This window comes from Peromyscus californicus, unplaced genomic scaffold (assembly GCF_007827085.1).
Source record: "Peromyscus californicus insignis strain IS unplaced genomic scaffold, ASM782708v3 Scaffold_19__1_contigs__length_69161282, whole genome shotgun sequence".
NCBI classification, from domain to species: domain Eukaryota; kingdom Metazoa; phylum Chordata; class Mammalia; order Rodentia; family Cricetidae; genus Peromyscus; species Peromyscus californicus.
In genome coordinates this window covers 35,443,243-35,457,697 of record NW_026294491.1, presented here as the reverse complement: position 1 = coordinate 35,457,697, position 14,455 = coordinate 35,443,243, and the positions used below count along the sequence as shown (strand labels likewise).

Below are 14,455 nucleotides of genomic sequence, written 5' to 3'. Positions count from 1 at the left end.
TCACACCTGCCTGAGTCTGTGGAAAATGATATTTTGGTTGATGAGTTACTTTTTAAGAAATTATTTATTTTCTGTTTTGAGATCATAATATAATTACACCATTTCCCTTTTACATTTCCTCCCTCCAAACTTTCCCACTCACCCCTCCAAGCCCTCTTTCAAATTTTAAAATTCATGGCCTCTTCCTTCGTTAATCATTTATACATGCATACACATAAGGAAAACCTTCTCAGTCCATGTTCTTTGTATGTATGTTTTCAGGGCTAACCATTTAATACTGAATAACCTTGGTGTGCTCTTTCCTGGGTAAGACTATTTCTCCCACTCCCAGCCTTCTTTAGTTGCCAATAGATCCCTGTGTCGGGTTGAGGACTCTGTGAGCTTTCCCCATACACCTTAGCATGTCTATCGGTCAGTTCATGTTTAGACAGACATATTGGTTAATTACTTTTTTCTGTAAAAGAGCTTCCTATGGATTAGACATGGAATAGAAAAAAAAAGGTGAAATAATGAAATCTTCTAATTGAACTTTGGCTTCCTGTAATGTTTATCCAGTCCAGGACTTCAGGATCTGTTCTTACATGCACCAAAGACTACGAGACAACCTTTGTTATTAAGCTAAGAGAAATGGTTTCTTAGGAAGCACGACTTCATCACGCAGGAGTTTATGATTTATGTCCAGCTCGATGATTTAGAAAGGAAGAGGACCAGGCCTTTCCTGAGTCAGAAGTTTTCGTCAAACCGTTACAAAATAACAATTATGACTCCCCACTTCTTATTTTTATTGCTGGCTTGAAAAAGATGACTCTACAATGCTTACACCAGGAGGAGATTATTCTACAAATAAGGGCCCAGCATGACATTTATGAGAAAGCCAGGGTCCTCCTGCGCAAAGCTGATTGGTGCTCAGCCAGTGGGCTCTAGGATGCGCCAATAAAAGCTGCTTACTGCCCTGGGCTGGACAGACGCAGGGCAGGGGGTCATCTCTGCCTCTGGACCCTGGGAAAATGGTCACCGCCTCTCTGAACAGCACACATCTGTGGCCTGCAAAGAGAAGTCAGACCTTGAAGATGAAACATCTGCTTCCCCAGTTCCCTTCCATCCTGGCCATCTACTGCTTCTGTATGCTGCAGATTCCCTCCCCAGGTAAGGAGATTGTCATCACATCTGCCTGCCCTGAGTTCTATGGAAGACTGAGAGATCTCTACCCCTCAGGGTCATTCTCAACAGAGTTGAGTTTCCTTCCTTCACCTACCCTCACATCTACCCTCTTGTTTTCAGGCGTGGCACTTGTGTCTAACCAGAATGATGGACACAGTGAGACGCCACAGCCTTTTTGCACAGAGACTTTCTCCAGAGATACTGGGATTAAACAGCCCTTGCCCCAGGAGTGTCTTGACTTTGTGGTGGTGAAATCGAAGGGTGTGGTGTGGGTTGGGGGAAAACCCTGCTTAGCGGTCTGTTTCAGAGACGCTGGAGATGGGAACACAGGGAGGAAAGCAAGGCTTACAGTCCCCCCAAACTGAAAGCTGAAGAGCAGCTGAAAAGAGCAGAGCGCAACTATGTAGACAAAAGAAATTGTATGGAGTGAGGGGTAGGGGGTGAGAGGAGGTTCTCAGAGAGTTCTGGGGAACCGGAAGGCCAGCTTCCTCCAATCCCTCGGGCGCTGTCCGCGGTGCTGACCAGGTGCTGCACCTCTTCAATTTCTGAGAAGCAGTTTGTAAGGGAGCCAGAAGTGGGGAGGGGGTCGCAAGTCCTCGGCCATGATCAGATCACCATCTCCAGGCAGTTTGTCATAGAGTGCAGGAAAGTGGACCACTGATGAAAATCTGTGATTTGAAACAAGGACTATTACAAAAATGTGGATTTTTCCATTAGAATTAAATTTGATTTAGAGGCATAGAGAAACTTGGGAAAATATAGTGCACTTGTTTTGTCCTCAAGAGTAATTGCAACATCTGGGCATTGTGAGGAACGATATCAGCTTAACATCTCTGGAGTGCTGGGTCTCCTCTGTGGCTTCCCAGTGGGCTTCTAGATTCTGCTCGGCTGCTTTGTCTAACCCCAGCTCACAGCCAGCCCCAGACAGCTCACCATCAGCCCTGGACAAGCAGCTGTTGTCCCTCTGGCCTCCAAAAGAATCTTGTTCATAGTTTACTTTGGAAAATTTGGCTTGTAATTTGATTGCTTGCCTATTTATATCTACCCCTCTATTTTTCCTGTTTGATTTTGTTTGCTGAGGGTAGAGTCCTATGGTCTTCATCTTTTGTATTCACACACATCTCTCAATAAGACCTTGTGGGATTGTTTTACAGGACTTTGCATTATTAAATGATCATAATTATCAAAAATATCTTTACATTAACCTGCGACTTGATCCCGTCTGACTTCCAATCATGGATTCTTGTTAGGGTCTGTGAGAGTATTCGGGTTTAGATGAAGATTTCTTGTTTGTGACAGTCCTCAAAATAATTGAAGGGACTTAATATATACATCCTAATTTTGGTCTTTCTAGAGAAAACCTTATGTTCCTTTAACTCTACATTACCTTCTATCATTTCAAATCAGGTTATTACTCTTCAAGACTTGAACACCATTGTTTGAATATGCAGAAGTATTGACTCAGACTTCAGAGAACAAATAATCCACACTGTACACACACACACACACACACACACACACACACACACACACACACACACAAGTATGTATGTGTGCATGTGTGAATACATGTATGTATATTTGTTGTTGTAGAATAAACTTCTCTTGAGCCATATACCCCCATCCTACATTGTAAAATATCCAAATTCAGGACATTATATGCACTTATTTAATCTTATTTTGTTAGTGCTGACCTACCCTCATGAATCCTTTCAGCTGTATAAACCTCTGAGTGTAATATCATGTGTAAATGAGAAGATGTGTTCAATGAAAGTCAAAAGGGGGCTAGAAGGATCCAATTATATGCTAGTAGCAACTCTCCCCAGAAATCTACCCCTGGAGGGGTTGATGGAGTGGAGACAGGTACCTGCATGTCTTAAAAGTACCAATTAGGTGCACATACTTTGTTAATATTACTTTCTCATATTTGATCCTCACATATTCCACAAAAATATAAACTTATTTGCTCCCCAAGTATTTTCTCTGTCTTTCTTGATTTGCTAACAGATGGACTAGAAACTCCCATTATGTTGAACACATGTGGTTTTAAAATTATGTTGGTACACATCTTGGATTTGATAGTTTTAGGTAGAAGTGTCTTATCTTTTCAAGTCCTCTTAATTGTACCTTCTGTTTCTTTCTTAACCGCTACCTTCTCCATGACTTCTTTTGCTCATCGCTATGATGGATTCTATTAAGACCTCTGTATGTTTTTTTTTTTTTTTATGGCACGGGTGCAGAAGCAAATAATATGACGTCTTTCTGGAATTGATGTTTTGATTATCTTTTGTTCTAGGAGTTTCTCAACCCTTAGCTGATTCTCCAGATGGCTTAGATGTTGTGGAGCTTGAGGTATGCTATTATGCAGCATTGTGAGATTTGTATTTAGTCCCAGCCCTGAAAATATCATGTGGTTAATGTTCACTTAAAACTATTTTAAGATCAGATATTTGGCTGCAGCAGAAACTCACTGTGATTGCTGCATGGCCTCATTTAAGACATCCTGAGAGTTGGATTGAAATTCACTGCATTGTGTGAGGAGATAATTCGAGGTACAATGGAACAATTTTAGAATTTTAAACATGCTGTAAGAGATTCTACTGGCTAAAGAATTTATTCTTGTGTTTTATTTCTTTTCCTCATTTTGTCCTTTAGCGACTGGTATACTGTCTGAACCAGTGGGAAACACTTTCTAGCCAACCTAAGGTAAAAAAAAATACATACACTAGCTCTTGTAGTTATATCAGTATATATGTTTACATAACTGATGTTGAATAAATGGTTCTTTTGATGTCTACTAGAGAATGTTGTATATATGTGTATGTGTGTGTGTAAAAATACAGTTCTGGGAAAAATCAAGTTTCTCTCTTTGATATAAATTACCACAAAATAGTACTTCATATGTATTCTTAAGATTATATTATCTATATAATAAAATTAGTTATATGCTATGACATATATTATATATTATACACTGATGCATTATGGTGTAACAGCTCTCAACACAGTAGATCTCATGTAAGGACCATACCAGCAGAAACTATAGTAACTACAACAGAAGTGATTCAGTGAATACAAAGTCAATGCTGATTAACTGAAAATTTGAAAGAGTGGTCTTAGGATAGTTCACGATTCTCAGCACAGCCTATCAGTTTTCACCTTGAGTAACATTTCTTCTTCTCCACTCACTTCCCCTACCCACAGCATCATGCAGTCCAGCCACATCCAACATCTCACCGTTGCCCAGATACAGCAGACCCTTGAAATCTTTATACAGCCTTCTCTTTAGCCAGAAATGTCTCTGCTTTCCTCAGAGCCTGTCGTGACAGCCCAGGATCTCAACCGGAGCTGTCTCTGTGCCTTAGTTGTCTTGTCTGTTCCATGTGTGGAGTTGCTGTAATGGCTCCAGTCTCCCTGAGGAATGAATGCTTTAACTTCCATAAAGTGCTCTCAACAGCACCCACAGCACAGCAAACGACAGCCCCTAGCTGCGTCTTGTTGCAGCTATGTCTCATTCAAAATCCAAGTGCCACCTCCTCTCTCAACCTCATGAGGATATAGTACTTGCATCTTGTTTTCAATTTACCACTATGCGCATGTCTGGAGATGATTGTTAAACCATCTTTATAGTCTTAGTGTCTGGATGAAGCCTCAAAATGAGAACTTGGAGTCCCCCAACTCTTTTCCACCGCATCCCCACCTTGCACCACAGTGGCTTCCCTGCTTTTCACATGAAGGCTGTGGTGTCTCCCACATGAGCAGGGGATAGGAGAAGTGTGACTGTCCCACCGCCAGCTGCAGTATTCAATTGGATTGTGGGGTGTCCAGGCACAAGGACCTAGCTGGAATGAATTTCCATTTACCCTATTCATGTCCCCAGAGTCTATCACACCCATTGTTTTTGGTTACAAACAAATAAATAGTTGTTCAATGCACAAGAATGCCAACACTTTGAAATTATGAATAGAGAGCTAGCGCCTTTTCCTGACTTCCTTGTTGCCCCCAACTGTCCAGTGTTGGGATGAATTGGTGGAGCTCCCAATGCACCTGCTCCCCTGTTCTCCACAAACCCAGTTTTCGTTTGCAGGAGACTTCTGTGTTCAAACAATGCAGGAAGTGGTGGTATTCTACAACCAATGTCATCTGCAGAAACTCTTCAAGCACCGATTTTCTCTTTACCCCATGAGGTCAGAAGGAAGTTAGACAGGAAAAAGTTAACAGGTTCTGTGAATAGAGACCCATTTATTCCTTAATTCAGGAGAGATGCTTGAGAACATGTCACTGCTAGGTACCAGGGATGGAGTAATGCTCCACGCAAAACTACCTGCCCTCATAATGTGTGTATTATAGTTTGGGAAAATGAATGAAATGCTACATGAGTAAAACTTGATACATGTTTTTCTATGGAAAGAGGAAGGTAAGGATATGTATGAAATCTGGAGACCTTTGACTGGCAGCTGGAAAAGATTGAATAAACAACTTATTTTAATGAAATAGGGGAAAGGTTTTCCTCCCTAAGACTGAAAAGATAAGAAGAGATAAGTTGTAAAAGGCAACTTTATCTTAAAAACCTATGTCAACTGCAATCTTTTTTTTTTTTTTTTTTTTTTTTTTTTGAGAAAGGAATTTTCTCTGTAGCCCTGGTTGTTTCAGAACTCACTCTGTAGACTCGGCTGACCTGGAACTCACAAAGATCTGCCTCTGCTCCCTGAGTGCTGAGATTAAAGTCATACACTGCCATTTCCCATCTGTCAACTCCAATCTTGACTGTTTCATAATATTTGAGTAAATCCAGCCGGGTTCACAGTGTGACTTACACTGAAAACTTCATTAGATATCTGCTCCAGGAAAACTCCATGTAACTTTCTTCTCAATTCTCTTTCCAGGAAAACCAGGATATATACAAAAGGGTAAGTGCCTTGCAGTGCCTAATACAGACTCTTTACCCTGTTTGGATCTAGTGACACTTGTTGCTAATATCCTTTCTTATTTATCTAGTTTTTATTTCACTACTCCAGAACACAGAAGCCAAGGCATCCAGTTAACCCTGAGGTCAGTATTTTATTATGCCTTCGGTATAAATGATGCTCTTCTGCATACCTTTTATGCGTTCTGAATTTACATACATACACAGCCAAGTATTAGGCAGGGAACTCCCAGATACCCATGAGTGACAGGTCCCTACATGCATTCCCTCTCCCTGCCCAGGATGGCAAGAATTGTGTCTCTTTCTCATCGGGGACGGGAGTGGCGGGGGACTGACAGATCTGAAATATTAGAGAATAAACTGCAGGACAGAGAAATTAAGTAAGAAACCTGTTCTTGTTACCATGTACTTAAACAGAAGCGCAAGGAGAGCCTGTAAGCACTACACCCATTCCCACGGCTCCTTATTGCTTTCCACCTTTATATTTTGAAAAGTGCTGGGTGGTCCTCACAGTGCTGTCTCCCCCAAGGTGACCCACGCATGTCGTCTTCCGTGGCTGTCAGGGTGTAGATACACAAGGGGAATAGCAACAATCACCTCTAACTTGTGTTTACAGCTCTGGGGCGCAAATTCCAGGCCTTGTGCCTGGGAGACAAGCACTCGACCACTGAGCAACATCCCTGAGCCCGACTTTTTTTCTTTTACACAAGTTCTTGCTTTGTAGTCCAGGCTGGGCTCCCTCCTACTTCTGCCGCTAAGATTGCAGGTGCGTGCCATCACGCCCAGCTGACCTTCTTAAAACTCTTAGCGACCCTCGGGAGCAGCTTGGGTAGGTTAAATTCTGAAGGGTGGCCTTTGAGAAGCACTGGGAAGGTCATAACATCTAGATTTTAGTTTGGGTGCACTGTCACAGCAACTGAAATTCTACTGCGGGAAAGTCACTTATTTATATACGTATTATATATATATATATGTGTGTGTGTGTGTGTGTGTGTGTGTGTGTATTATATATAATAAGTATATAATATATGCTTATTATATATATAAGTCTTCTTCAAGATTGTCAAATACTCAGAAAAATGTTTCCCCCAAGAGGCAACGTCATTGATGCTGTAGGTCCAGGAATGGGATTAGATAAGGAGGGGCCAGCTACTGCCGAGCAAAAAGGAGCAAAGGAAAGGGAGAAGCCTTGGTTGCTTCAAAAGCAAAGCACCAGGGGAACCACGGGGGCTAGAAAAGGACAGATGCCCCTGCCTGCAGTGTGCAGGCAGGCGAAACCCAGTGGTGTGGGCTCTGACGCTCACCACCCTGGTACCTCCTCCCCAGCACCGTACATCTGAAGAGAGAGTTAGGATCCAGGGCAGCAGCTGCTTTGAGGCCAGGACAGAGTGCTTAGGGTTAACGTCAGTAAGCGACCGATTTCTCCTGAGGGAAGATTTCTAAGTGGTGTGTTGGAATTGAAACCTGTATCCAGGCAAGCAAGCTCTTTATTGGAAACATAAATGTTTTGAGCCTAGGCTCCGGAATTGATTTTACTCTGAAAATTAAACCCATTTGTAAGAAAGGCCAGTCAAAAAAGCATGCGCATAGCCCTGGGCTCTCAAATATGCGGCTGGAGTCAACAAGGTTACAGCTCCTCTCTGAGATGCCCCGGCCTCACAGCGTTTCTCTATTACAGTTTGCACCCGTGCATCCCTTGATGCGTCTGGCTGCCAAGCTGGCCAGCAGAAGGATGAAAAGATGGCCGCCTCCAGTACGTGCTTGTTTCTTCCCACCGTGGTACTATGGCTTAATGTGTACACGATGAAAAACGTGTTATATCACCTTGTGTGGCTCATTTGTGTCCTCTCCTTGAGTCCCAGTCTCCAGTTTGGTAGGGGTTGGGGGGTGCTGTGGGCAGAAACACTGGTCCCTTACCCTTGACCTTCCGGTCTGTAACCCCGTGTTGTTGTGACTGGAAGGGCCAAGGGAGGGACCCTGTGGCCCAGTCCCATCCCATCCCGTCCCTCTCTTCCTTTGCTTGGTTCACTCTAAGTTTTGTTTTGTTTTGTGTTGTTTTTCAATTCCGTCCTTTTGTCTCATCGTGAAATTTGCCCTCGTGATACTTCTCTGCTTCCTGTGGCCTTACCTGCCTGTTTTAAGGATTTTTCCCCCTTAAGTTCAGTAAGGACAGTTTCTATAATAGCTGATCCCTTTCAAACTGTTAATCAAAAAACTATTAATCACAGAGATCCACCTGGCTCTGCCTCCCGAGTGCTGGGGTTAAAGGCGTGAGCCACCACTGCCCGGCTCTAACTCCATTCTCAAACCAAGTTATAGCTGAAAACGAGTGGAGGATGCTAAGATCTCCTGACATTGAAAGTTTGCTTGAATTGGAAGTACATTTCGCAGTTGGGTTTATTCAGAGTTGTACACAAATTAAACGCAAACTGCAACACTGATTGAGTGAGCAAGCTTTCCTTCCAGAACTTGCAACTGGCCCCACTATCAGATTCTCCTCAACTGTTTTTTTGCATCTGTCTTCTGATGAGCTTAGAATGGAACCAGGAAGGGACACCATCACACGAGGGCAGCCGTGAGGTCATGGGTGGAGTTCCTGATGAATTAATTTATACTCCGTTTCTTTCCAGGACTCCAGGACTGCTGCTGTGGACTTCCCTAAGAAGGCATGTGAACCTTGTGAGAACACTGATTTCCAGAAAGCTCTAGAAAGGACAGGGAAGTGCCTAGAACCTGCAACTTTCCCAGTCTCATTTGGATAGGACAGATCTCCCCAGAGGATCCTGAATATCTTCTCTAAGCATTGAAGTTGGGGGATCCCTGGGCTTGTCCTGAGGTAGAAAGTGATTATGGAAAGACGGGGTTAATGTTTCACATGGTTAATATTTCATTTCTAGTCTCTCAGATGAGTCGCTTCGGCCATCTGTGACTAGGGACTTGTCCTCTCTGGTTCAGGGACCCACATGCCATTATGCAAACTTAGAGAGAGGAAAAATACTTCTGCCAGTGTCAACCCCATAAACCAGGGAATCGCAGACTTGAGCATGCCTTAGAATCTGGTTAAAATTGGGATAGCTGGGCTCTACCCTGAGATTTAATAGATCTGAGGTGGACTTTGAGAATTTTCACTAATAACAAGTTCCCCAGATATCTTTATGCTGCTGGTCTGGGACCATTCTTTTTGAAAACTTCTCCAAGGATGTTTCTTTGACTTAGAATGTGATTACATAACAGTTTGTGTTTTTGTGTTGCAGGATCCCACTACCACCTTGGGGAGGCCATTTTTCCTTTTCAGGGTATAACAGATTTCCTTGTTTCTGTTTCTAATTGTATTCCCTGTTGTCATCTCAACTGCCAGGACCAGATGGGTACTGTTCTCTCCCCCATTTAGGGTGTGACTCAGTCAAAAATTCTTACAGACTTGCAAGGGAAACAGAGCAACAAAGACGTAGCCTGAGCATGTCCATATTCTAGGAGCTTGGAGAGCAAGGGGGAGGGACTTCTGGTGATGGACAGATACTGGGTAAACCAGAGTCCACAATCCCAAGCGCTACATTCCTGGATATGTGACCTAAAACCACAATGACACAAGGAGTCCAAGTGCCATCTTCTTTCCCAGGTGACAGAAAGGTCCTTGCCAAGGTCATGCAGTTTCTAATTGTGTTCTATTCACTAACTGCACACAAGGCCTTAGCTTCTCAATATTTGCATAAAAAAATGAGTGAATCCGACTTAATCCATGACTACTCCAAGCTGTATTCTGTGGATCACTGGTGCTAGTATCCTGCAAAAGATAACACAAGATTAGAAGATGCATCTCTTAGTCTTCCTGACAATCCGCAGCACGCTCTGGCCCACTGAGGGCTCTGGGAAATGTCATGGAAAATCCCACCTATCTCCTTTGTTTCCCTAACATCTTTGACTATGGAAATCCTTATCACCTGTCCCCAGTTTCTACCTTTTCCATTTTCCTGACCTACAAAAAAAGTGTTGTTTTCTGGAAAGAACTCTGAGAATCAGTAGATCACTCTTCTGTCTCCAGGCTGAGAAGTCTGGAAAGTAGAAGATCTCACCATGAGCTAAGTCTAAGGGAGAAGGTGGGATGGAGAATAGGTGTCATGTTCCTGGGAGCGGTAAGGGCCTAGATTATTGCCCAAGAGGACGGATGAACTTGCCGTGTAGGTCTCTGAGGATGGAGTGAGGACTCAGTTAGAAAAACAAGGTCTTTGGGTCCAGTACAGAAAAAAGTCCAAGCGGTTGTATCACAATATTTTTAAGACTTTCTCCCTCGCCTTTCTTGTTTTTCAGCCAAGGAATGGAAGATTCATTGACAACAAGGTCCAGTAGACAAAGCAAGGTTAGCTTTGTTGCAGATTCTCTCTTCCAAGCAAATGTGCTATGTCTGACCTGGAGGTATTAGAGGCAGAAGGTGGGGTGCTATTGTTCAAACAAAAGACTCCCCCCCTCCACAGCACCGCAGACTCCAATCCAATCTGGCAGAAGCTAGCTGTTCCAGCAATGTTATATCCTTTGCTTTTACATATGGTTTTGAGAAGTTTCTCATTTCTGGACAGAGTTGTGATAGACATTAAACCTCCTATGGCCCGAGTTGCCCCTCCCCACTTGACCCTTCCAGTGAAGAGAATGCTACCCTGGTATGTTGAGGTGGTACTCCAAGGAGGCCTTCAGACAAGAAAGTCCATGCAGAGGGGCAACTCTAGCCTGCTCCGTCTCTCCTGAGGATCTGGCCTTATGAAAGTATAAACATTATCTATTACCAGCATCAGAGCCCTAGCAGTCCAAGGTGCCTGAGGAAGCTGCCATCATCCTGGAGGTGGAACTATCCAGCAAAAACAGGAGTAAAGTGTTGCTCAAGGCCAAACAATTTATATAAATCCAATAGCCTAATTAGCCACCAAAAATAAATATCATGAGGACCAACCAAAAGGAAAACAATGTAGGCATTTGTGACATGTCATATCACTGTGTAACTGTAAAATGTGTCTATCATAACTTGGACTTGGCCCTCAGCTTGATCCTGAGGATGGCTGCACTTACACGGAATACATTTTTTGTTTTGCAGGATCCAATTGAACAGAAGAGTTTGGATCTGTGGAGGAAATGCCAAGTTGCTTTATGTGTATATTTAATGATATTTCTGTTGTTCGATGCTCTCCAAAATACATTGTATAAAAAAAAATGAAGCATCACTGATATAACATCTTTATTTTTGTTGGAAGGCTGTGGGAATAGGTACATTGCATGAATAATAGACTTCTAAGGAATTACTGACTTGGGGATGAAGCAAGCTAACTTGATAACTGAGCACATAGATTTAGGATAACTAAGATCCTGGGGTCAGATCCTAACTCTTGTTTGCTTTCTAGCTTGGTGACTCTGATATGCTAGTCAGATTTCCATTTCTGTAATAAATACCTGATGTATATTACTTCAAAGGAGAGAAGATTTATTTGGGGTCATGGCTTCCTTCCACGTGGCCTTCTTGGTCCGTTGCTTTGGATCTGTGGCTTCAAAGTATGTCATGGTGAAATACATGACAGAGAAGGGTTATTTACCTGCCTCGTGGCAGATGGGAATCAAGAAGAGGGTGGGGACAGGGTCCCAATAACTCCTTAGAGGGCAAGTCTTCCATGATCTAAGTTCCTCCCACTAGGTTCCACTTCTAAAGGTCCCACTATTTCCTTGGGGTTCCACAGACTAGTGACCAAGTCTTTAACTCAGGAGTCTTTGGATAGGAATATTCCAGAGCCAAACTGTAGCACTTGGGTCACTCACTTTCATTCCTGTGCCTTGGTTTCCTGCTTGGTAAAGTAGGATTTGTAAAATACCTTCTTCTTGAGATTGATTTTGTGAAAGCTTAAGAGATGATCCATAGAAGGTCATGGAATTGTCGTTGTGCATGTGTTGGCTCTATTTTTACTTGAAAGATGATCTTCATTCCGTGGTACATACAAGGCACTTGCCCCATACACAGCCACTTCCCTGTTGTTGACATCAAGATGTTAAGGAGCAACAACTCCAAATTGCTTGAGAACTATGGGACCTAGACCCTTATTTCTCAGGCTCCTTCTCTGTGAATATCCCGGAGACCATCAAACATAGCATAGGGTGGTGCAGGAGAGGTATGGCAGCATGAAGGGCTTCTGTGCTACTGACCACCTTCTTTTAGTTTCTCCTGCTCCTCTTCAAATATTAAAGTCTTCCTTTGGAACATCTTAGAATTATGACTTCATTCTTAGCATTTCTAGGCCTTTGTTCTAAGTCTGAGGCCTACTTTCTGAAATAGAGTATTTGAAGACTCCGCCAAGTAGATCTCAAGACATGAGATGGCATGATAGGAAGAGATGAGCAAATCAATCTTCACCTGATATCTGCCAGTGAGGGTGCAAAGCCATGTTCAATGAGGTGTACCATTTGAGTTGAAAGTTCTCTCGCCAAGCCCTCTCTGGTGATGCAGAGTAGGAATGGACTTTATCTCCACATACAACCTTTTGTCCACAGCAGTCCAGCAAGGATCCACCAGTGCCCCCATACCCCGCCACCAAACAAAACAAAAACAAAAACAAAAACAAACAAACAAACAAACAAAAACAGACTTGAAACTAGACCAATCATGCATGCTTCTGTGCCATGGAACTGCTTCTCTCCAAAGAGAGACCTTGGGCCTGTGCATGTGCCCCTTCTAACTAGTTTGAGTGCTAGGCCCAGATAAAGTCGTGCATGGAGAATGTCCATCTACTCAGCACTGACATCCATCATACCTCAGCTCACTGTGTGGGACCACTGTAGCCCTCTGCTAATGGGGGTGTGTCCAGCCAGGGAAGGATGACAAACAGGATTCTTAGAACCTTGCAGCAGGCAGAGGATTCATTGCTCATCTAGCTCTGCCTTCTCACAGGCTGCTAAAGGAGAGTCCAGAAAGGCTAAATGATTGGTTAAGGCCTCAACAGTGGATGGCAGCAAGCCCAGAGCAGAGGTCTTGGTATTAAGCTGAATTGCGTTGATTATTCTGATGTTCTTACCTTCAGTTAGAATCTTGAGACTTTCTTAATGAGTCCACGAAACTCGGAGGCTTGAAACAGTATTTATTCTTGTTTGTAAAAGGTTTATTTTACGTGTATTAGTGTTTTGCTCGCATGTATGTATGTGCACTACATGCATGCCTGGTGCCTGTGGATGTCAAAAGAAGCTATAGAATCTCATAAGACTGGAGTTACAGATGCTCCTTAGCTGCCATGTGGGTATTGGGAAACAAACCTCCCAGAGCAGTAAGCACTCTTAACTACTGACACATCTCACCAGCTGCTAAATTTGTTCTTTTATTATAGCAGGTACTTAGAAGTTGCTTCGCTAAAAGCACTGACTCCTCCCTTCAGGCCCACAAGATAACTGAAAGTACCCCTGCTTTCATTTTGCGTCTCTCTTTGTCTCTGAACACAGATATGATGGTTATTCAAGGAAGACTACAGGGGCTGCAGATGTATATACACCCCGCACCTGGGAAGCAAGAGTCAGAGGATCAGGGATTCAAAATCATCCTTAGTTATACAGTGAGCTCAAGACTGGACTGCATGAGACCCTGTTTCAAAACAAAACAAACTTGTGAGGCAGAGGCAGGCAGGTAGATCTCTGGAAGTTAGAGGGCAGCTTTGTGTACATAGAAAGTTCCAGGACAGCCAGAGCTACATAATCAAGAGACCCTGTCTCAGAAAACAAAACAAATCAAAACAACAACAGAAAAACCCCAAACAATCGAAAATCATTTAAGAAGTGTCTATCTAAAAAATGATACTGACACCTGACCTATCTCATTTCTCTTCAAGGCTCAAGGCTGAAAGCATAAACATAAGTGTAGCAGCATCTACAATGTCTTGTTTCAGAATCCCCAGAAGGCATCCAAGGTTACCAGTTGTCTTAGTTCCCTTTATATTGTGGTGACCAAACACCACAATGAAGGAAAGTTATAAAAGAAAGCATTTCATTGGGGCTCACAGTTTCAGAGGACTGGAGTCCGTGACTGTCATGGCAGGGAGGATGGCAACAGGTAGGCAGGTAGGCATGGTGCTGGAGCATTAGCTGAGAGTTCACATCTTGATCCACAAGCATGAGGCAGAGAGACCTAACTGGGAATTATGGAATCTCAAAGCCCACCTCCAGTAACACACCTCCTCTAACAAGGGTACAACTCCTAATCCTTCCTAAATAGTTCAACCAACTTGGGATTACACATTCAAAACACATGAGCCTGTGGGGACCATTCTCTTTCAATCATACCAGTCATTGCCCTAAACCTGCAAGTCACCTTGGGTTCTAGAAATTGCAGAACTTCTTGATGGGCTATCTCTA

General features: G+C 43.1%; 1 protein-coding gene and 1 long non-coding RNA gene across 2 annotated transcripts; both read left to right on the top strand.

Moving 5' to 3' along the window:
• The first annotated feature begins 793 nt into the window (after positions 1–793).
• Positions 794–8,850, top strand: Nms (neuromedin S). The gene is made up of 7 exons (XM_052744969.1): positions 794–1,146; positions 3,458–3,513; positions 3,817–3,867; positions 6,048–6,071; positions 6,160–6,213; positions 7,767–7,841; positions 8,719–8,850. Exons 1-7 carry the CDS (start codon positions 1,008–1,010, stop codon positions 8,848–8,850), a joined length of 531 nt encoding a protein of 176 aa, XP_052600929.1. The 5' UTR covers positions 794–1,007.
• A 490-nt stretch (positions 8,851–9,340) lies between these two features.
• LOC128114087 (uncharacterized) lies at positions 9,341–11,442 on the top strand. Its single transcript, XR_008219719.1, has 3 exons — positions 9,341–9,384; positions 10,397–10,445; positions 11,172–11,442. It is a non-coding gene; the product is annotated as an uncharacterized LOC128114087 (long non-coding RNA).
• Positions 11,443–14,455: the final 3,013 nt, after the last annotated feature.

Bases quoted from the DNA above. Each gene is read 5' to 3' on its own strand.
- Nms (XM_052744969.1), top strand. From the start codon at position 1,008: ATGGTCACCGCCTCTCTGAACAGCACACATCTGTGGCCTGCAAAGAGA. The intron at 1,147-3,457 runs GTAAGGAGATTG...CTTTTGTTCTAG, and splicing joins GCTGCAGATTCCCTCCCCAG to GAGTTTCTCAACCCTTAGCT. The intron at 6,072-6,159 runs GTAAGTGCCTTG...TTATTTATCTAG, and splicing joins ACCAGGATATATACAAAAGG to TTTTTATTTCACTACTCCAG.